The sequence below is a fragment of the Nannobrachium achirus genome (genome assembly GCF_963921795.1).
Source record: "Nannobrachium achirus genome assembly, chromosome: 5".
Lineage (NCBI taxonomy): Eukaryota > Metazoa > Chordata > Actinopteri > Myctophiformes > Myctophidae > Nannobrachium > Nannobrachium achirus.
In genome coordinates this window covers 20269565-20293087 of record NC_137814.1, presented here as the reverse complement: position 1 = coordinate 20293087, position 23523 = coordinate 20269565, and the positions used below count along the sequence as shown (strand labels likewise).

The 23523-nt window shown below is 42.3% G+C and overlaps 3 protein-coding genes across 5 annotated transcripts in view; all 3 read left to right on the top strand.

The window, feature by feature from the left end:
• Positions 1–4742, top strand: part of col6a2 (collagen, type VI, alpha 2) — a 41406-nt gene extending 36664 nt beyond the window's left edge. Inside the window, exons 31-32 of the mRNA XM_080726918.1 lie at positions 2164–2498; positions 4045–4742. Of these exons, the coding sequence (XP_080583044.1) occupies positions 2164–2498; positions 4045–4311 (602 nt within the window). The 3' untranslated portion in view covers positions 4312–4742. The remainder of the gene's footprint in view (positions 1–2163; positions 2499–4044) is intronic.
• A 2714-nt stretch (positions 4743–7456) lies between these two features.
• Positions 7457–14219, top strand: LOC308285334 (D-serine dehydratase). 3 transcript variants are annotated; one of them, XM_080726056.1, is made up of 10 exons: positions 7457–7557; positions 7737–7896; positions 8483–8612; positions 9306–9456; positions 10660–10840; positions 11434–11552; positions 11804–11930; positions 12788–12850; positions 13216–13321; positions 13416–14219. In XM_080726056.1, exons 2-10 carry the CDS (start codon positions 7751–7753, stop codon positions 13503–13505), a joined length of 1113 nt encoding a protein of 370 aa, XP_080582182.1. In that variant the 5' UTR covers positions 7457–7557; positions 7737–7750; the 3' UTR covers positions 13506–14219. The 3 variants fall into 3 exon arrangements, with proteins under 3 accessions (XP_080582182.1, XP_080582183.1, XP_080582184.1); XM_080726057.1 differs by having other exon boundaries at positions 7468–7557; positions 7732–7896; XM_080726058.1 differs by lacking the exon at positions 7457–7557 and having other exon boundaries at positions 7853–7925.
• A 927-nt stretch (positions 14220–15146) lies between these two features.
• orc2 (origin recognition complex, subunit 2) lies at positions 15147–23304 on the top strand (the record flags this gene model as incomplete). The annotated part of the gene is made up of 16 exons (XM_080725607.1): positions 15147–15219; positions 16859–17008; positions 17223–17312; positions 17458–17547; positions 17666–17697; positions 17823–17880; positions 18212–18417; positions 19331–19429; positions 19527–19636; positions 19736–19868; positions 20456–20552; positions 21977–22123; positions 22279–22450; positions 22567–22628; positions 22754–22872; positions 23196–23304. The coding sequence occupies 16 exons, from the start codon at positions 15147–15149 to the stop codon at positions 23274–23276; spliced, it is 1719 nt and encodes a 572-aa protein (XP_080581733.1). The 3' UTR covers positions 23277–23304.
• Between the last annotated feature and the right edge of the window lie 219 nt (positions 23305–23523).

The window sequence follows — 23523 nt, the reverse complement described above, 5'->3', positions numbered from 1 at the left end:
AACCAACTGCGTATAGTGCCAGACAAAGTATTTATGAATTTCTATGGACCTGAGTCCACTAATGAAGAATTAGATTTTTTTTTTTGAATCTGTAGTTCACCTGCACAGTCCCACAAAACTGTTTCTGATAACAATTTTGGGGTTACTTTATAGAGTAACTTTTAGCCAATGAGGAAGCAGTAAAAACTTTATAGAGTAACTTTTAGCCAATGAGGAAGCTGCATAAAGGTGACGTCACCGAGAATGCTGCTTCCTTTAAAGGTTCCTCCATAAAGTTGGAACAGAACAATAATGTGTTGCCCTATAGGCAACCACACTTATATAGGTCATGGAGTTTCTCAATATTGATTAATTTACCATTTACAATGGCTAGTTTGAGTTTGTTAACACCTTTTGCCCACTGGTCAGAATAGAGTCGAGTCGTGTCAAGCCAATACCATGCATTGGAAAAGTGTCAGATTAGATTCTGTAAAGGATGCCAACCGCTAATAAGCTTACTGCTGGATGTAGAATTGATTACATTAATTACAACTGAGCACTTTGATATCGCTGAGCGCATAGTTTACTAGGGTTGATGCAATAGGATAGCATTATATGAAGTAAAAATATATATATATTAAGAAATTGCTTTACATTTACTTAGACTGCAAGCCAAAGCTTAGACATAGTTCTTCTAGCGCCTCATTTATGCTCTGTTGCACGACTGCGCCTCACACCGAAAATGTCTGACCTACAAGCTCACAACGCGTCACAACCTGCAACTCGTTGTGAGCTTGTAGGTGTGCTATTTTCGGAACGCAAGGCCATCTTGCGATGACTTATGAATCGGACTTAAAGCAGAACGAGCTGAAATGTCTCCCAGAAAACTGTGGCTGTTACTGAACCAATATGATGCATATCATCCCCTCTGCCCTGGGGACCAACGTTTTCCATTTGAATGGAAAATTTATGTCATCCGCCTTTTGGACTTCAGTCCTGTATAGAGCCATTCACTGAGCTCTGTGCACTGTCTCCATACTGAAGCCTCGTTTCCACTGTGAACCACTAACTGATTCACTCTCATGATATTGTTTTGCCGTTTTGCACATATCCCATGGTTACTGCCGTAATTTTAACTTCCTGTGTTCTGTGAATGACTCATTTAGCCATGAGAAAGATTTTGGTGTGAATATTCCGGTTTTATGAATGTTACTTTATGCTGTTTACGAGTTGTAAGCTGGTCAGCTTAATTGGCACTGACAAATGAAGGAACATTTGTATACTCTAATATTACTTATTTCAAAATGCTGACTTATATGTTTTTTTTAATGTGATTACAGTTAAATACGGCCTCTATGCATGTTTTACAGGGAGCTTGGCTTGTAAAACATGACTTGAAATTATGCGTGAAAATAAGTGCCAGAGATTTGACTTTTACTGTACTTTGTGACTGCAACTTGCCAATGTGAAATGGTTTTCATTTGAAGTCCATCAAATATTTTTCACCTTTTCATCTCGTCATCTCAAGATAATAAAGTGGTACAGCAAGTTATTATAGCACTCTTATCTACTTTGTATAGGTTAAAATGGGAGTAATATATTTTAGTTGACAAAAAGTGTTATAATCTTCTTATATTCTTATTGCAATCAATGCTACAGAGTATTTGTACATTAATTCAGGTCTTCCCGTCTCTCCAGCTCTTGACTGAGGGTATATTACTCACAAAATACTTGGAATATAGAATATAGAGCTATTTAAATTATCACATATTTTTGCAAAAATCTCTTAAAACCCACGTCTACGGCTGTCAATTATAATTATTTGGTTTTTTTTCTCTGTCTCTCTTTCTGACCTATTAGTGCAGTGGTTCTCAAAGTGGATTCCAGGGACTCTGTGGGTTCCTTTAGGGGGGTCTAAATTGACCCATTCAAGTCTGTAACTCTGACAGTGTACAAATGGAACCAAATGAACCCTGACGGGTTCATTTGGTTCCATTCATACACTGTCAGAGTTAAGGGGAGACCTTGACATCTGAAAGTTTGAGAAACAATGTATTAGTGGATATGTACAAGCTACAGCTTGCTGACTGCCGCCGTGTGTGATTTACAATGCTGCTGCTGTGCTCACGAGGATGTTTGCGTGTGTTTGTCCCGTGTCTGCGGCCGTGTCCGTGTGGGTTCCAGAGCCTGCTGTGGCCGGCTGCGTGGAGCGTCCCGTGGACTTGGTGTTCATGCTGGACGGCTCTGAGAGGATGGGCCTGGAGAACCACCGCCGCGCCAAGGAGTTCATCGACCAGGTGTCTCACCGCCTCACCCTCGCCAACGGCCAGAACGACGACAGGAACGCGCGCATCGCCCTGGTGCAGTACGGCAGCCAGGCGGAGCAGAAGGTGGAGTTCCCTCTCTCGCACAATCTGACGGTGATCTCCGATTCCCTGGGGCAGATGACATACATGGACTCCTCTTCCTCCCTGGGTAGCGCCATCATCCACGCCGTCAACAACCTGGTGATGTCGCAGGTACACACAGGCGCACATGCACGCACAATGCACACACACACGCACGCGCGCACACACACACACACACACACACACACACACACACACACACACACACACACACACACACACACACACACACACACACACACACACACACACACATACACACACACACACACACACACACACACACACACACACACACACACACACACACACAGTAATAACATTGATTGATTGATTGATTGATTGATTGATTGATTGATTGATTGAATATTAGTCAGAAATTTAAACAGCCTGTGGTACAGTCAGACATTAAAGCTAAAAGAATAACACAAAAAAGTCCTGGGGACTTGTTTCCATTGTAATCCTATGTATCCAATTAATCAACAACATAGCATAACAAATTACACAATAATACGTGTCATCAACAGATACAAATATGTTATAACTGTAACTGTAATACAGACTTCTCAGAGTTAGCAAATATAGTTATTATGTCTTATAATTGATTGACAGAATGTAGCTACGGTATGTGATAGTTTTATTCAGTGTGGCTTGATCATCGCTGAGCAATCATTACAGCATCTTTGGACACTTTGACATGACTCGTTGGGGACATCAGGTCTGATTGTGGTCAACCATTCTCAGGGGTTAAAGTTATCAGTCCTGGGGACTGATTTGGACTTCAGTTTTAGAATCCATAGGGGCCATTTCTGAGATCAGTGCAGATCCACAAAGAAATACATAAATAAGGGGGAGGTGTAGCGATGGCCGCGGCGTGAATGACAAAGTCGTCAAAACACTAGTCAAGTGATCTCCAAACTAAAACACAGTTATAATTTCAAGATATGAGTATTTGAATTGGCCAGACTAGCAATAGAATACAACAGAACTTCAGAAGATACTTCTATAAAATGAAGCATGGATTGGCACACACACATTCAGTGAAGGCAGTTCAGAACTTCAGGGAAACACCCCAAATATCCGTGTGCGCTGCATGCGCCATGCTTAAAAAATCACATATTGGGACATGGTCTGAAAATACATTTCAGTCTTGGGATTTATTTTGACTTTAATCCCTGCATTCTCCAATTTGAACCTGGCATTGCAACAAGTCTCAACTGGTGTCTCCAATTAGATTTTAGTGCAGTGGGGTACACAGGGGCTACACAAGGGGTAGGAAAGTGGGACTGAGTTACCAGGGCCCAAGGTGGAGGGGCCCTATAGTAACTTTAGCTATTGAAAAATAGCAGATATACAAGCTCACAGCCGCTGCGAGCTTGTAGATAGAATAGAATAGAATAGAATTCTATCTACATACCATTTTGGGGGTCCTTCACATGAAAAGGTTTGAGCTCCACTGACATAGAAACATAGGTTTTTTTTTAAAAAAACTCAGAAGGATTTGAAATATTCAAAGATTTTCATGATTTTTCAAAAATAGCAGATCTACAAGCTCGCAGCGCGGAATTTGGTGTGACGCCCCTGGGGGTACAAGGGGATATGGAATTAATCCGAGTCATTGAACGTACTAAACATAATGTGTCCGTTGTGGTTGCAGGGCAGCCGCTTGGCCCGCCGTAACGCCGAGCTGTCGTTTGTATTCATCACCGACGGCATCACGTCCAGCGAGAGCCTGGAGGAGGGCGTCTCCGCCATGAGGCGGGCAGAGGGCGTGCCCACGGTGATCGCCATGGGCACCGACGTAGACCAGGAGGTGCTGCGCAAGGTGGCGCTAGGGGACACATCAGCCATCTTCAGAGGAGATGACTACACCCTGTTGAACAAGCCCTCGTTCTTTGAGCGCTTCATCCGCTGGATATGCTAGTGAGGGACTGTTAAGTTACACGCCATAGATTTAGAATCCCTAAAACTGTTAACGGCTCATTTATGCTTCGTCACACGACTGACTGCCTTGCTGGCTGAAAAGGACGCCACGCGGTCGTTCGACAAAGTATAAATCAGGCTTAAGACGGACATAATGTTCTGTAGATGTACGTACATCAAACATAAGCTGCGTCTCAAGTCCTTAAATTAGATCCTATTTCCTACACTTCTTTCCTGTTTCCTTGTATGTTAGTCCCGCCCACTGACAATAGAACGCCCCTACAAGGGAGTTGGCCTATCACCTGTGATGTTGTCATCAGAAATGGGACGTCTCCTGTTCTCTATTTCCTCAATGGGAGGGACTAACATACGAGCAAGGAAATAGGAACTAGGATTTGATTTAAGGACTTGAGACGCAGCTATAGTGACACAGAGGGAAATTGCCGTATTCACACCGCGGCTATCTTGGATCACATGACCACATGGGGTGGCAACACAGCCAATCAGAAGCTTCCACGGGCGGGTCTTGCCTTACCCAACAGCTTATGATTGGCTGCGTTGCCACCCCATGTGGTCATGTGATCCAAGATGGCCGCGGTGTGAATAAGATCAATTAACCCCCATTGAGGACCAGAGGGGTTCACATCCTGTTGTCATGGATGAAACTTCAATTCGCTTTACACAACACATTGCATATAGGGCCGGGAGAAGCAAGATACACAAACCGTAGAATGTTTTTTTTTTAAGAATGTTGTATTTGTTCAAAAGATCTATGATAAATGCTTCCAACCAAAGACTCTCGTGAGTAGAAAAGGGGTCTACTGATATTGAATGTGTAGGAATCTCAACTGTAGGCCTTGTTTTAGTTTTACATTTTCATTTTTGCACAGATGTGTGCATTCTGTGTTTGTCACAATCAGTATTTACAATAAAGGTGCTAATGTAGAAAATTCAAACCAAGTTACACCAGGTACCAGCTTGTACTGTAGATTGTCCATGGAACCAGGTAACACTAGCCTTTCACACATGCCTTTCTCACACACACACAGACACACACACACACACACACACACACACACGCACACACACGCACACACACACACACACACGCACGCACACACACACACACACACACACACTTGCCCCTACATTAACCACTCAAAAATCTCTTTCACACACACACACACACACACACACACACACACACACACACACACGCACGCACGCACGCACGCACGCACACAATCAATTTGTAAACATGAAGTTCAATAAAGCCAAAGTGGTGAACCCAAACATCTCTCTGTGTGTACCTGATCTAATTAATTAACTAAATATATGTATTATAAGCTGTAGAAAATAAATAACACTATGATTGTTCACCCCCTCAATCTCTTCATTAAACAATGATATACAATTGCAATTACGATTTAGACGTGACATCATATCTAGAGCGCAATAAAGAAAGTAATTAATCACATAAACAGAATGCAGAGAGAACAGTGTAGTGCTTCAAGAAACTATGTCACCAGCTTATATATCACCTGGATACCAGGTAAACAATTAACCTAGCTGCTTCTGTCTAAGTAACATGCTATTTAAATCACATTATTACTTGCCCAAGCAGAGCGTGCAAGTACTGTACTCGCCTGTATGTATGTATGTATGTATGTATGTATGTATGTATGTACAGTATTTATATGTAGGCCTATGTATGTATGTATGTATGTATGTATGTAGGCCTATGTATGTATGTATGTACGTACGTACATACAGTATGTATATGTAGGCCTATGTATGTATGTATGTATGTATGTATGTATGTATGTATGTATGTATGTATGTATGTATGTATGTATGTATGTGTATGTATGCCTATGTATGTATATATGTATGTATATATGTATGTATGTCGGTGTCTCCTCTTGTTGAAGACCGTAGCCCCATCAGGGACCAGCATCTCTGGCAACGTCGTCATTAACAGTCAATGAGGGACCAGGATTCCTGGTGATGTCAGCAGAGTTTGGTATATAAGAGCATTCCTGGTAATGTCTTCATTAACAGCCAATGAGGCCAGCAAGGCACACCTCATGGCACGCTCTGCTGGCGCACAAGTAGGCCATGTATGGCCTACTTGTGCACACTGCGCAAGTTGGCACCTTGACAGAGCGCAGTTCTAGTTAAGAAATACTATAAAACAGAGTGAAGAGGCTGGTATAGCGGAACAGGGCAATACATTGTATAAATAAACAAAGGGCTTATTGTACCTAACAGTGCACATTTACACTGCGGCCGACAATATAGAGATAAGGAAACATGGGCCCTCTGAACACTCCAAGCTAGGATTATACCTCTAGCAGGCCCCTGGGCAAAAATGTGCTATACCCCCACCCTCCCCCGGAAGCATTAGCGAATAAACCATGTGCATGACATATGGAAAACTGGAGCACTTCCTTCTAATTAATTTAACATCAATCCTGTTGATTCACCCTCCTCCACTCCCTCCATTCCCAAGCATGTACAGTAGTAGGCATGAGAATAAGGGTTCTACTGCCATCTGGTGGACAATCTGATCATCAGTTTAAAGTAAAGAAAAAGTAAAAGAAAGAAAGAAAGAATTCTTTCTTTCTTTCTTTCTTTAAAGAAAGAAAGAAAGAAAGAAAGAAGGCAAGAAAGAAAGAAATGGCCTATATACTTACTGTTTGTATTGACTTACTGTATTTTGTTCTTTATTTTTTTCATATATACATTTTTTTACTGACTACTATATCTACTGCATAGTACTGTGTTCTATTCATCTGTCATTCAATGTTATATGAGATAGTGGTTTCCTGTGGAAATAAGCTTATAGTCTTTTCTAGGATCTCCTTTTAGTAGACCTTGTACCAGTGAACTGTACCGTCATGAAACTGTACCTTTTCCTATGCAAACTTCTAATAAAGTCTTCAATCAATCAATCAAGAAAGAAAGAAAGAAAGAAAGTGCCAGTTATACATAAATTCCAATCCACACTATAATCCAAGTGTAACTCAGTAAGTGACCACTGACCACTAATGAAAGCCCCGGTGGTGGGTGAGTGGTACTGACTGTACAGCAGCACACCGCCTACTACAGATGGGGAAACCGTTTGACCCAACAAGGACACCGTAGAAAATACAAATAAGAACTGAACTGGCCGAACTTTAGCCAGTTCAAAGGTCTTTGGAAGAAGATCACGTAGAGATAAACCTAAATATTTCCCTCCACAACAGTGAGTAAACCTCTTATTTTCTTTTGCACTTATTTTGGAATAAGAAACATCATTGTCAGTTTTGCACTGTCTGTGATCCACTTTCACTTTCTGAGCTGAGAGAGACGACTAGTCATGTGCAATAATTTAATTGGGGGGGAATTCTGTGTTGGTTTTGTGTTCCCCAATCCCCAGCCCAGCACCATCCATCACAATGGAAGGAGACCCTATAACAGCCCTCTGCACCCCTGCTCTGGTGGTGGACGTGGACATTGTCCGCAGGAATGCACAGAGGATGCTGGAGCGCTGTCAGAGCCTGGGAGTGCAGCTTAGACCACACATGAAAACCCACAAAACAATGTATGAATGAAAATAAAGCTTAAATATAGGTAGATACAGTGGTGTAAAGTAACTAAGTACATCATTGACTTAAATAATGTACTTAAGTATAATTTTGAGGTATTGGTACTTTACTTGAATATTTCCAATTTCCAATACGTTTACTTCTACTCCCACTACATCTCAGATCCAACTATTGTACTTTTACTCCACTACATTTATTTGAAAACTTTAGTTACTAGTTACTTTGCAGATATAAATTATAATTATAATGAATGATCTACAAGCTCACAACACGTTGCGTTGTGAGCTTGTAGAATGGCTATTTTCAAACATGTTCTACTTTTACTTTTGGTACTTTAAGGACCAAAGTACAACACTTTCATACTTTTACTAAGTACATTCCAGACTTTTACTTATTGTATGGAATATTTCTATAGGCTATTGTAGTATTGCGACTTTTACTTAAATAAAATATGAGTAGTGAGTACTTTTTTCCACCACTGGGTAGATATTAATCTATGACTCTAGTCAAATGCGTATTAGATACTGTGTGTGTGTGTGTGTGTGTGTGTGTGTGTGTGTGTGTGTGTGTGTGTGTGTGTAGTGAGTGTGCTGATATAATGACAGGTGGCTCGCGGAGGTGTATTGTAGTTTCCACGCTGGCCGAAGCATCGTTCTATGCTGAAAATGGATTTGATGACATTCTCTATGCGTACTCTGTTCCCTTTGACAAGGTACACTCAGCTGTGCTTTACTCCACCACCTTCTGTCTTCGTGTGAACCATGTTTTTTGATTCCCTTGTTAAACTGTATTTGAGGAGAGTGGAGAGACAAAATTCCCCACAGGAGTACCACAAAGTCTTTTTTAGTATGGTTAAGAAATCTTTTTACTTTACTTTACTTTACTTTATTTATTTATTTAGACGGGACAATGCATATTAATGAACACTACATAAATGCAATGTAATTACACCGGAATTAGCAAGAATGCTAAATTTCATCTGTAGTCCCCACATGAAAACAAAACAAAACTACACATACCAACAACAGTAACCTTACATCAGGAGAATGCATTTAAAACACATACATACAAGTACTATACTATTCCACCTGTAAACAAAAACAGCACATACTGGCACTAGAACCCTATATTTGAAACGGATCATTAAAAATATACATACATGTACTATACTATGTATAGACTATACATGGTCACATGTATTTTATTTAGGTTTGTAGTTAGGAAAAGAAATTGGGTAGATAGACATTTTGATCTTATAGGTCTAACAACATACTGTGTAAGACACATTTTACACATTTATTGTGTGTGTGTGTGTGTGTGTGTGTGTGTGTGTGTGTGTGTGTGTGTGTGTGTGTGTGTGTGTTGCGTGCATACTGTCATGCATGTACGGTATTTGTGTGTGTAGGTGGAACGATGTGCAGTCCTGTCAGAGATGTTGAGTCTCTTTCAGGTCTTGTTGGATCACAACGATGCTCTGGAGCAGCTCAAGAAGAGACCGCTGAGAGACGGACACAAATGGCACGTGTGGCTTAAACTAGACTGTGGTAATGGGCGAGGTAGGACAGACCAGAACATCTAGAGATAATATCTGCCTTTGAGCTAACTCTAAGACAGTCCACCATTGGTGGATAAAGTATTCAACCCCAGTACTTGAGCCAAAAGTATAGATACTCCTTGGTCAAATGTTGCTCCACTACAAGTGAAAGTTTCTTTTACATATTTTGTACTTGGGTTAAAGTACAGGAGTTCTTGCTTTTAAAAATACTTAAAAGTGGTGGTGCCATACTTTTGCAGTTTTTTCTGTTTTGTACAGTATGCGTCTATGGAGTTAACATTACTCTAATAGACCCCCAGGTGTGGTTATAATATTTGAATGTCTTCCCTGTGTATCTTTGGTTTCTTCCTGAAAGCTGAAAGCCTCCGAGTCAAAAGGCCCAACGGAAAAACACTGAGTTAATGAAATTATAAACTCCTTTTACCATACACTCAACACTGTGGGTGTGGCTAACTTCAGCTCGGTCACCACCCACCTGACAACCCGGCATACTTAGGGTGCGTTCGGAAACCCGCACCGGGTGTGTGCTCAGTGTAGTGAGTGCAGTGGGCGTTACGTTGGAGAGTGCGTTCAGTGTGGCTTATTTACGAACGACCAGTTTTAACAGGCAGCTGTGTGCTTTTTCACTCTGAACTCTGAAGGTAAACTTTCTGAAAAGCAGCAGTTGCTGAGTATGCTAACGTAACGTTGCTATTAGGAGATGTAGGTCTAATTCACAACATTGGCATACCTGCTGTTAATTTACATGTTGATGTGTGTGAAACTATCAAGCCCAAACGACCAATTAAGCTGCGAATGCTGTATTTTGCGGTTATTTCCTCCATTGTTCACAGCTGAGAAGCATTCGAAACACGGCCATGAAAACCAACCAATCAGAACACCGCACCACACCACCACACCGCCAAACCCCATCTTCTGAGTAGGGTTTGTGAGTGCGTGCACTCAACACACTGGTGCGCCACGCACTGGATTTCCGAACAACAACGCACCAAGTGTACCGAATAAACGAACGACAACATGGCACACCAGTGCGTTGAGTGCGCATTTCCGAACGCACCCTATATGAACTGGTGGGTGTGGCCACATAAAACATAAGTTTAACTCTTTCTGTACACTTTTTTGCATACTCAAGTAAAGTACAGATACTGTGTATTTTGTTACTGTCCACCACTGAGGTGCTTTTGTGTTGTGTTTTGTGGCCCAGCGGGTGTGTTGCACTCGGAACCAGAAGCGCTGACGTTGGCTGAAGCCATCTCTGAGGCTGAGGGAGTGGAGCTCACGGGAGTGTACGCCCACTGTGGGAACACTTACCACTGTAGAGGTGTGGAGCAAATACAAGACGTTGCCCAGGAAACCACCACATTCGTTCTGCAGTTCATGCAAAAGTAAGGCAGACACACAAGAACATGCACATGCTGTAAGGTCTGTGGTTGTCAAAATGAAGGTTTCCAGGGAGACCCCAGCAAAAGCAGTTAATGTAGCAGATTCACAACTAGTAAGACGCCCCAGGGCGACATGCGAGGTCGTGCCAATTCCTGGCCATCTGGCCAGTGATGTATATCGGACCAGTTACCCATGGAGATCCATGTACTGTATATGGAGATATGCTGTGAGAGCCCATGCTTACTCAGTTATTCGTTATGTGAAAGTCCTATGATGTCTTAGACATCTGACATCATACCCTTTTAAGCCCATACATGGAGATCCCTGTCTGTAGAACCAGCCACACAGATATGGGCTGTCTTGGCCATATATGGATTCTGTTAGAGTGGTTGGTGGCCGATTGTGGCCTCCATATATGGGCATTCCCATATGAAGTCCTGTTAGATATGGGCTTAATATTGATGTATATTGACAGTGTACCACATAATAATTCCACAGTGAAAAAACACAATCTGATATCCATGGAAAGTCATGTTGTGTGTTCTTGCAACACATTTTCTTTGAATTGATTTATTAATTTTGTAAACATTTCCAGATTGAAGGCCATTGGCATCAGCTGTAAGTCAAGTATTGGCTCCACCCCCTCCTGTAGCCACCCAATCAAAGACATTGCTCAACTCAGTGAGGTGCATCCTGGGAACTACGCTTTCTATGGTGTGTGTGTGTGTGGTGTGGTGTGGTGTGTGTGTGTGTGTGTGTGTGTGTGTGTGTGTGTGTGTGTGTGTGTGTGTGTGTGTGTGTGTGTGTGTGTGTGTGTGTGTGTGTCTGTGTGTGTGTGTGTGTGTGTGTGTGTGTGTGTGTGGTGTATCTGTTAATATTTGATGTATGTAATCATTGTTCTTCCATTGAAACAAGACGTAGAGAGCGTGGCAACACAGTCACATGTAATTTGCGTGTGTCATCAGATGTGCAGCAGTCTGTGATTGGCTCCTGCAGTCTGGACGATGTGGCTGTGCGTGTTCTGACCAGGGTCATTGGCCACTGTCCACACAGGAACCAGCTGCTAATTGACTGTGGCTGGACTGGACTCAGGTACCACTATCAGGGGCGTCACAAGGGGGGTAAAAGTGGGACTGAGTTACTAGGGCCCAAGGTGGAGGGGCCTTAATAATTATTTTATACTTGTGCTATTGAAAAATAGCAGATATACAAGCTCACAGCGCAGCACCGAGTGCCGCGCTGCGAGCTTGTATATCTGCTATTTTTGAAAAGTCGTGAAAATGTTTGCAAATCTTTGAATATATGTATTTTTAAGTGAACATTTGTAACTCAAATTTTGCTTCAGGGGGGTCCCTGGAACTAAATATTTTGAGATAGGGGTCCGTGGCCAAATACATATAATTTTGGGGGTCCTTCACATGAAAAGGTTTGAGCACCACTGAAATAGAAACTGGTTTTTCAAAAATCCTTAGGAGGATTTGAAATATTCAAAGACTTGCACAAATTTTCACAATAATTTTTTTTTTGCAGATCTAGAAGCTCGCAGCGTCGCGCTGTGAGCTTGTATATCTGCTATTTTTCAATAGTTAAAGCACAAATGAATGCGTTCCCAGTCTAAATGGGTTAAACCCCCTCCCCCTATAAAGAACATTCAGTGGGGGGCCCGCGGTGAATCCTTGTACCCAGGGCCCAGAATTTGGTGCGACACCCCTGACCACTATTGTGGGGCTGTTATATTATTATTCTTGTGCACAGTAAAATCCTGAGTGTTCATTTAAGGCCGAGAGTGTACAAATGGAACAAAGTTATAGACTTGTAGGTGTCCATTTGTGTGAACACTCAGGAATGTAAAGTGTACTACCTTAGGTACCGCTGTGTGTCCTTGATTGAAATATTCTTGTTGTTTGTACGATCATAATTCTTTTGTCCTATGTTTACCTCCACCTTAGTTTGGATGGAGCTGGAAAACTTCCCACTGGATATGCCATGATTGAAGGACACCCGAACCTCAAGTAATGTCAATGAATCCATGATACTGATTGGTTCCTGAATGTATAATCATGCTAAGCTCATGGGCTCTTTACAAAAAAACACAAGGCACTTTGATTCACTAAGAATGGTCAGAATGTTATAATTTCTGATATAATCATAAAAACAAAAAGAAACATGTACAGTCGTACACGGTAACAAAGCCATTCTTAAAATGTGTTATTTTTTGTAAAAAGAAAAAAGCATCCGATCTACAAGCTCACAACGCATTGCATCACAACATGATACGACGCATTATAAATGTGAAAAGTGAAAAAAATGTCTGCGAGTGACTGTCGCTACACAGTTGTATATTGTAAATCAGGCCTACTGTACATCTTCCCTGCAGGTTACTCTCTATGACACAGGAGCATGGTAGAGTGGAGCCCATCTCTGGCACACTGGATTACACCAAATACCCTCTGGGTTCTCTGCTCAGCCTGATCCCCTACCATGTTAGTACCTGTACCTTGCACTCACTGTTCTGTGTGGAGTTGTATGCTTTTATTGGCTTCTGGCCCCTGTAACTGCTTGTGTTGTTCTCTGCAGTCGTGTGCTACAGCCATGATGCATCCAGTGTATCACATCCACTCAGCGGGGCGTTTGGTGGGCAAGTGGACGCCCACGCGTGGATGGTGAAGGGTGGGTCAGGTCATTGTGGAAATGTGCCCTGTTTTTTTTCACAACACATATAAATACAAGCATTTAAATGTATTATTAAATCAATGTGTGTGTGTGTGTGTGTGTGTGTGTGTGTGTGTGTGTGTGTGTGTGTGTGTGTGTGTGTGTGTGTGTGTGTGTGTGTGTGTGTGTGTGTGTGTGTGTGTGTGTGTGTGACACCCTCTCACCCTTTCTGGCTTTCCCTTTGTCTCTAACCCTTCCCTCAATTAGTATTCAATTGTTTTTCCATATGGTTTTGGTCAATATAGCATGTGTCAACTATGTTGTTGGCATATTGTTGTTTTACATACAGTATTACACACACACACACACACACACACACACACACACACACACACACACCTCTTTTTCATTCTTTGTGCATACATTTTGTACTGACTTTTAAAATTGTGATATTGTGATACAAAGAACTGTTTATTTTCCTGTTCTGTTGCCTTGGTTTTCTCTTCATCCTTGGCCCAAACAAATCATTGTCAATGTTTTTTTTTGTTTTTTGTTTTTTTAGACATCTGTGACATGTGTGTTGTCCAAGACATTTAAATAGAAGAATGTGTGACAAGAATATGTAGATTATGCAGTTTGTCTTATTATAGATGTTTATTATTAATGTCTAATTATTTTAAGGTATAGCCGGGACACTGATATGTGAAATTCTCACCTGCTGGTTGTTTGGGTGGCACACAATAGGGGGACAAGGGTTAAAAATGATGGAACATTTGTGCATCTCTTACTTATACAACCTGATGAAGCATTAATAAAGTAAATCCTTTGTCTGTAAAATGATGTGTGAGCTTCAATTTTAGTTATTTTGGCCCAGCGCCCACCGTCGATGTGTGTGTTGAATCTTGATAGATAGCCTATGCTTTGAAAGCTAGGTGGGACACTGTCATCGAAAGTCTTCTCCTTTTAACTTAAAACCAACCTATGAATCCAACATGGCACATACAGTAGCTTCACAATATAGATGCCACTTAACTACTTGCACTGATGTATTACCAGTAATCTAAATACATTCAGGCAATTTGACAGTATATTTGCATATATTAATTATATTTATTATTTAACCAGCTCAGCTGTATATATTAATTATGAGAAGCCTCTCCAAAATATGCACTTGTTGTTCTCATTGGATTATTTTTGTAAACTACAGTAGGCCTACAAGAAAGGTTCTTTGGAAGTGTGTCGGAACGTTTTAACTGGATCAGAAATGGTCGGACCTCTTTGAGTAGTGAACGACAGGACAGGCATCTTGGGAAATGCTGTTTTACCAGATGCGATGTTTTGATTGGCTTAAATGTACCCTATGACTTGTCACGTGGTTTAAAAACTTCAGGGGATGGCGCGGAATCTGTCACATTACATTATGTCATTAGTTTTACAGTTTCAATAATAGTTTTGTTTGCTTGCTTCTGTCGGTATAAGCCAAGGAACATTAAGTAAGTCGCTGTGTTGTCTGTATAACCTTTCCTCGTGTTAAACGCAGTTATTTGTTGTGTTGCAGTATTCTGTTGGCGTGCAATGGTGTTCAATATCAATGGCATTTAATACAGGTTGCTAGCTGTTTGAAGATGTTAACGTTATGTTTGATCTCTTTCAGCTATGAGTGTTTTAGAGGTGAAGTTTGTGGGTGATGCAGACGTTTTTGATCACATCGTAGAAAAACAGGATGGAGGTATGACGAATAATGTTATTAATTCAATCTCACTCAATGCTACTAAAGAATAAATCCACAGTGGTGTTCAGTTATTCTCAACCTTTTAATGTAACTCGGAGTACAAACTGTAGCTACTCTTTTTGACCCATAAGGGTCCATTTGGTTCCTGAATCCTGTCAATCCTGTCATTTAGTTGGGGACCCCCTGAGTCCCTCCTCACCCCAAGGACCTAAGGGGTCCCCGGACTTGACATGTAAAGTTGCTCCACTTTTTTTTATCTGATTGATTGAAGAATTTATTAGAAGTTTGCATAGAAAAGGGTACAGTTTCACGACAGTACAGTTCACTGGTACAATTAAGGTCAACTAAAAGGATAAGCTCAAGTAAGCACACAACTTCTTTAAATTGAGATACTTTTTTAAACTCATAACATTGAATGACATAGGCATTTAGCAAACGCTTTTAATCCAAAGTGAGCAGGTGATACATCAATAAAATAAGCAAGATATTGAAGATAATATGTCAGTACATCCTTGTATACAATTTAGAAGTTAGCCACTCCCTGAGAAGTTAATCACGCCCCGTGTACTGTATCCCGCTGCTACACTGCAGCTATGTTAGCACAGACCCACGGCCCAATTCCCAAAACCATTTAACCAACAGCACAATCATACCTCTCGCTTTTGGACCGTCGCTATTTATTGTCTCTTTATGCATTCTTTTACCTTCTTTGCCCCGCTTTTCTGCCTCAGCCGCGAACGGTGCTACGTCACATATCATTCTTCCTGAAAGGTCTGTCCTTCTTCCTGAGACGACAATCACTTATCCTTTACAGTCTCTCCTTCCGTGTCTCTCAAGTAAACGTCCCTGACGTATGCGGATGCGACGTGCCTTTGCGCAAGTGGAACTTAATAACCTATACTTCTCTGCCGGAGCCGCCGCTACGTCACTGACTCCACCTTTGCCTTCAGAACCCATGTCGCCTCTCGCGACCGAGTTTTTCCCGGTGAACCTAAGCGCAGCGGTGGGGGCTTGGGAGTGTGGGGAACACGCACCACTGACTACTATTGCTGATGATGGAGAGCTTATATAGCTTAGCCTTTGTATTGAAAATGAGAGGCACTCTTGCCGATTTATTAAGAGTCGAGACTCGTCGCCAATTGCAAGATATTTAAAAGTTATTTGGGGCCATGATGATGATGATATCCTTTTCTTCCCACAACTAGACTAAGGATTTATGTGCGAACACTAGGATTCGCCCGCCGAAGGCGGGCGATATTCTAGTTAACAACAATATAACAAATGCATAGGAATATCAATCTAGAAACAATAACATGGGTAGACCACGCACCTAATCAGTAAAAAAAAAAAAAAAACATCTAAAACCTAAAAATGCTATCTAGCTTCATGTATGGTCATTGAGGGAAGGGGGAGTGTTACGGTAGTGCTATGGGTTTAGGTGGAGTCTGAAGAGGAGGGAGCGGAGAAGTGGGGAGACGTGAGAATTTTGGCTGGTTGAAGACCAGTCATGCCGCTGCATTTTGGATCAGTTACTGTGCAATTAGAAGAAAAAGAAATCAAACGATGCAAAAAATTAAATGGTATTTAATTTATTTACGATCGCTTAATGTCTGTCATGTTTTGTGCAAACATGTAGGTGTGCGTGGTACCAGTGGCTCTATTCAGAAGCTTGTGATAAAGATCCCTGCCAGCCGACAACAAGCCAGAGGGGATGACGGAGATGAGGTTGATGAAGTCCTCAGCGAGCAGAACTATGTCCAGGCATTGGGAACAGAGAACACAGAAGGTTATTGGAAATGTATTTATTGAAAAACATTTCTTGGTGTGTGTGTGTGTGTGCGTGCGTGTGTGTGCGTGCGTGTGTGAGAAAAGGGGGGAGAATTGTTAAGGAAAGTTATCTGTCCTCAACATACATTAGGCTTTGGCCATTTTAGACCTGAACATAGTAGGAGAATTTACAAATGGTATACAACGACTAACGCTTAGTCTTGGCCCTGCAGAAGGTGACAACTGGAGGTTGTCTGGAGTGGCAGGAGCCTCCGTCTTCACCTTCAAAAAATACAGCCGCTCTCAGTCCATGGCACAGACAGGTGAGACGTCAGGTCATTCAACGGCAAAACTCTACTATTGGAGTTTGTCTGTCAGACTCAAGAGATGCACATTATTTAACAGTTTTATCTGGTATTTGCTTGCTTTTTAGTCATGGTAACATGCTTTCTATCTTCTTGCCTGCAGCAAATGAGTTGGCACGTACCCCCGGGAAAAGCGTGACCTTCAGTACCAGTTCTGAGCCAGAACCCTCCACCCCTGCCCGTGTGGGCCGCAGTGAGTCCAAACACACTTTCTCAAACTTTCTTTTTGGTATATTTTGTATTGCATGTCTACTTCGTTCCAACCACATGCATCTCACTCTCCCTCAAACCCTGTCTCTCTCTCTCTCTAGAGCAGGCAAGTGAAAGCAGGACACCGCAGAAGGTCAGACCAAGTGATATTTATTTATTCATTCGTTCATTCAGGCAGGCAGGCAGGCATTGATTGGCATCTGTGCTGTAGTGTGTTTTCTCAGTATAACATCTGCTATTTCTTGTTTTACCTGACAGGGCAAGAAGGTGCAGTTTGTCTCCACAACACCCCACAGACTCAGGAAGAGGATAACGGGTAGGTTACAATGTCCTAACGCGTTGTTTTTTTTCTCCCCGGGCCCTCTACCATCTAAGAATGAAATAATACCTTAAAACTAAATACTTAAGCGTGCATGCATAAATGCCACTTCCAACTGACATACACTCTTTGTTTTCTATACGGTCTTGAACCACTTTGTGCCACACAAAAGTGCAATTATACTGGTGTCTGCTTTTACTACGTACTGTATGTTGTGTACCTTCACTACTGCGGCCATTGTTTTGCGATTATGATGAATAGGCGTATTACTGTACAGGTATGGACTGTATATATTTTGTTTAATAAAAATTTGCTTGGATGTTTGCAGCCCCCAGCCTGCGGTCAGACAGCGACAGTGAACTGTCACCGTCAGATTCAGGGGAGGATGACGAGGAAGTGGAGGAGAAGGGAAAGAACGAAGGAAAGGACAAGGAAAACATAAAGCAACTTAAAACACCCAGTAAATCCCAGTCTGCAGCCCTGTACAAGACCCCTGCTAAGAAGAGCAAAAGTATCCCAGAACCCCCCAACCAGGTGTGTATATATATACATATGCAAAGGCTAAAATGTCATTTAGAGGGAATGTTACATGTATGTACTGTAGACCGATACCAGGCTCATTTGTAGACCTGGCATGGATTGTCAGAGCTGCAATGATCCATAGGGCACAAGTCTTCATCATCAACAGATAAGCTCCAGCCCACAGGCAGGATGCTGCTGCACTCAGGGACGTGCTGGGCCCCTGATTCAGCCCGGGAAAAAGAGTTGGAGAGGCCCTCATTGCGCGCTATGGGGCTTTTAAGCCGTGACATCATTTTGTAGGCAGAGGAGAATCTGCCCCCAGAGAATTTTCTGTCCCTCGCTATTTTCAACAGATCCGAGACAAAAATAACGACTAAAGTATAATTCTAACACTTTCCTTTCAATAACAAAGAGAACAAAAATGTGTAAATAGTAAAAATAGTAAAAAGATTCACGGAAACTGGGGGCAGAAATTCTCCTCTGCCTACAAAATGATGTCATACTTAACAGCCCCTGTGTCCCTGTGTGTGTGTGTGTGTGTGTGTGTGTGTGTGTGTGTGTGTGTGTGTGTGTGTGTGTGTGTGTGTGTGTGTGTGTGTGTGTGTGTGTGTGTGTGTGTGTGTGTGTGTGTGTGTGTGTGTGTGTGTGTGTGTGTGTGTGTGTGTGTGTGTGTGTGTGTGTGTGTGTGTGGTTTCAATGCACAGATCATAGATTTTTTTTTAGACAGATTTGTAGGTTTTTGTTTTACCTATGATCCTATATTGCTATTTATATGCATATGATGTGTTAGCTCACATTTACCTTGTTTACTGTAAGTCGTTCTGGATTAAGAGCCCCTCTGGTAAATGCCTAAATTGTTAATTGTGTGTGTGTGCAAGCGTGCTTTTTCAGGGTGTTGTTAAAATTGTGTTCTGTCCCCTTCTAGTCCAGTTTGGTTGAAGAGTATTTTGAAGCCCACGGCAGTTCAAAGGTCTTGACGTCAGACCGAACCCTCCAGCGCTTACACACGCCTAAACTGGACCGGGTCAGTCAGTGTACCTACAGTACAGTAACAGTCACTGCATTCATATTCAACTGGGTGGAAAGTGACATTATCGATGTGTGTGTGTGTGTATGTTCAGGAGACGTTATTCCGGGTTTTAGAAGGTAAACCCTCATGTTATGCACCAGAGATCCAGCAGCTCCATAAAAAGCACCTGAAGCACTTTAGCAAATGGATGCTGCAGTTACAGTAAGTGCTTTATTTCCCTTCTTCTTCCTTCTATGTTAATACATAGGTGATATAGTTTTTCAGTATAAAACGTGTATGTTTTTTTGTGTATACCCTCAGGTTAGGTTTCAATGTTGTGGTCTATGGTCTGGGCAGTAAGAAGGCTCTTCTGGAAGAGTTCCGTTTGTCTCAGCTGTCCCATGATGTCCATATGGTGGTCAACGGATTCTTCCCTTCCATCACCCTCAAATCAGTCAGTATCCAATAGAATAAACCCCTCTACACTTGGTAAACTTCACCTGAGTTGGCTCTGTACTTGGTCCACTCTTTTATTCCCTCTACACCACATCTCCTTGCCAAAAATAGCCATTCTGTAAGCTTACAACTTGCAGCACGTTCACAACGTGCCGACCATTTCTCCCAGAATTGAGGATGCTAGGGTTCAAGTGGGTAGTATATAGTACACTCAAATAAAGTCCGATAGTCAGTCATCTTCCATTGAGATTCAGCTGTGATTTAGCTCAGTCCACACACACACACACACACACACACACACACACACACACACACACACACACACAGACACACGTTGGAATGAAAGGGAAATTAGGGAGTGGTTTAACTAGTTAAACCCTAAATAGCTGCCTAAATAGGCATGAAGAGGTGAACTTTTAAATGTATTGTTTTGTCGAAGAATCTGAACTTATTTTGAAACACAACTAAAATAAAATACAACCACCACTGCTAGAAATGCTGGCAGTAAACACTGGCAAAGATGCTGATATGTGTATTATCATATTATGATTGTTCTTATTGTCTCTGTGTATGCTCTCGCTGCAGATCTTAAATACTCTAACGTCTGAGGTTCTAGAACACCAAGGGACTTTCCGAACCCCCTCAGATCAGATCCAATACATCGCCCAAACTATCAAAGACAGTGAGTGTTTCTACGGTGTATAAACAGTATATACTTTATCTGCTGTTTGTATGTGTGAATATGAGATTAAATCATATGTACCACACAGGTATTGGGGCTCTATGGCAGGGTTCCCCAATTAGTTTTCCCCAAGGGCCGAATTATGTCTATGGTACCAAGCCGAGGGCCACAACATTGCAGGGGGCGACGGTGGTGTTCCCGCTACTCCAGCGACAGTTCAGATATCGTCGTTGACGGGTGAAAATCTTGTATGTCCAAAATCGTTCGTTTTGCATTTATCATTTTAAAAATGATTTAAACTAGTGGTGCGAGGCGTTGTGTGCTTGTAGATCGGCTGTTTTCACTACTTTTGTGAGACGGCCTTGAATGATGAAGCAGGGCTTTACTTTGCGAAAGAACGTACAAATTTGGAGATAGGAGGTTTCCACCTGACGACGATGATATGTAAGCAATTTACCCCGAGTGAGAGGACATTATGCTCTCATAATGTCCTGAGTGCGGGTGTTATCGGACGAGGCGCAGCCGAGTCCGATAACACCCGCACTCAGGACATTATGAGAGCATAATGTCCGACCCCGAGTGGTAAATAGCTTTTCTACCACTTTTTCCCGTATACATGAAAGAAAACACATAGTTGTAACTTGCAAGGATCTTAAGTTACAATCATTATTGCCTATAAAACTTCCGCGACGACAGCAAATAGTTCCACAAACAACATCTTCTACTCACCACCAGATGACGCCAACTCCATGCAGAGAAAGATGTCTAGCATACAGCTAAGCTAACGTCAGTTAGAAGGACCGTTCCGGCCGTAAATAGAGGCTGTTCGCTTCCAGAAAGGCATAGGTTCAGAGAAAAGGGGCTTTAAAGTTGGCGGATTGCATTGGATCCAAATAAATCGGCGACGATAGTACGCACGTTAGTAAACATAGGACCGCTGCGACCTTCATTTGTTGGTTGGGGGAAAGTCCCCGGATGTACACTGAGGCGCATTGATCTCGGACACACAACTTTGCGGCAGTGGTCCTCTCATAACCTCCGGAATTTAGCCAATCAGAATCCAGTATTTGAACACGTGACTCGAAAAAGTGGTAGAAACTAGTGTTTACTGGGGTTGGTGTGGGCCTGACAGTAGCCCCCCGCGGGCCGCAAATGGCCCGCGGGCCACCTATTGGGGAACCCTGCTCTATGGTGTGCTGCTTTTAACAATCTTTTTATTAGGTTTCTAAGGTGTGTGTGTGTGTGTGTGTGTGTGTGTGTGTGTGTGTGTGTGTGTGTGTGTGTGTGTGTGTGTGTGTGTGTGTGTGTGTGTGTGTGTGTGTGTGTGTGTGTGTGTGTGTGTGTGTGTGTGTGTGTGTGTGTGTGTGTGTGTGTGTGTGTGTGTGTGTGTGTGTGTGTGTGTGTGTGTGTGTGTGTGTCCTCAGCACCAGATCTCCATGTGTACTTAATTATCCATAACATCGATGGACCAATGCTCAGAGGAGAGAAGACCCAGAGTGCCCTGGGACAGCTGGCATCTATTCCCAACCTGCACCTGGTGGCCTCCATTGACCATATCAATGCCCCTTTGGGTACGTTTGAATTAACTATGTTAAGTTCGGGGCAGTAAACCAGCTCTTTGTTGGCTCATCTTAATGTCTTGCACAAATGCACCAGTTCACTATACTTTTTCGATAGTTGCATCATATTATTATGATGATTCACATCGGCTTTTTTGGTTTTCCAGTGTGGGACCAATGTAAACTGAGCCAGTTCAACTGGCTGTGGTGGGAGTGTGTGACATTCCAGCGCTACGTCGAGGAGACTTCGTACGAGAACTCTCTCCTGGTACAACAGACTGGGGCACTGGCTTTGTCCTCGCTCACGCACGTTCTCCGTAGTTTAACATCCAATGCCAGGTAACACACACACACACACCCACCATGGAACTGAAAGGAATTGTGTAATATTTTATCTGATGTGTCCCATGATTGTCTACATCTTATGATTGCTTATATGTTCTGCCTTTACACAGAGGGATTTTCAAGCTGCTGGTGGAATTTCAGTTGGAAAACAAAGACAACCCTTCATACACAGGTACATATCCTCCAACGATGTTAAGATTTCTGATAATAATGCTGTGCTGTATTTGCTGTTGTACTTTCATATCAGTGTGCATGCATGTGATTTTATTGTATTCTTTTTTTTTAAAATGCTCATAGGATTGTCATTCCAAGATTTCTACCAACGCTGTCGAGAGGCGTTCTTGGTGAACTCTGACCTCACACTGAGGACCCAGCTGACGGAGTTCAGAGACCACAAACTCATCCGGACACGCAAGGTTGACTCGCCCTCCTTCATTACTCAATTTCAACCTGGCATCCATATTTTAGGCATTATATGCGATTGTCAAAACACGCAAAAAATATACAATCTATATGCTCATAATGCATTGCCGTTGTGATCATAATGCATTGCAGTTGTGAGCTTGTAGAGCAGGTATTTTGACTATTCCTTGTGTACAACAAAGTATATAGGGCTTAAGTGATTAAACTGATAAGCACGAATTGTTTTCAAACCCTGATGATTATGTGTTTTTAAGTCTTTGTGTGCTCCTTCCTGCGAGTTGGCGCGTACTAATACTACTTTCCCATGATTCCCCAGGGTGCCGACGGAGTAGAGTACCTGTTGGTCGCCGTTGAAACGGGCACACTGATGGATTTCCTGGAGAAGGAAGTGGAGTGAGAAAAGACTACACAACTCTAGAGACTGCACACAATGCTAGGAGGCTACCTGGATGCTTACATCCAGGTAGCCATCCTGCCTGCAGCCAAGATCAAAGAGAATCCTTCTCCATGGTAGACACAATCTGTTTCGATTCATCACATCGGGAAAGATTATGGTTTATGCCCAACATCGTGAGATGTATCATGAAATTGTCATTATTGCATAGCACGTCATTCTCACATGGTATGACAGTTATGTCTGTTTT

Excerpts from the sequence above, each read along its gene's own strand:
- LOC308285334 (XM_080726056.1), top strand. The coding sequence starts at position 7,751 with ATGGAAGGAGACCCTATAACAGCCCTCTGCACCCCTGCTCTGGTGGTG. Across the intron at positions 10,841-11,433 it reads GTTCTGCAGTTCATGCAAAA|ATTGAAGGCCATTGGCATCA; the intron begins GTAAGGCAGACA and ends AAACATTTCCAG. Across the intron at positions 11,931-12,787 it reads TGTGGCTGGACTGGACTCAG|TTTGGATGGAGCTGGAAAAC; the intron begins GTACCACTATCA and ends CCTCCACCTTAG.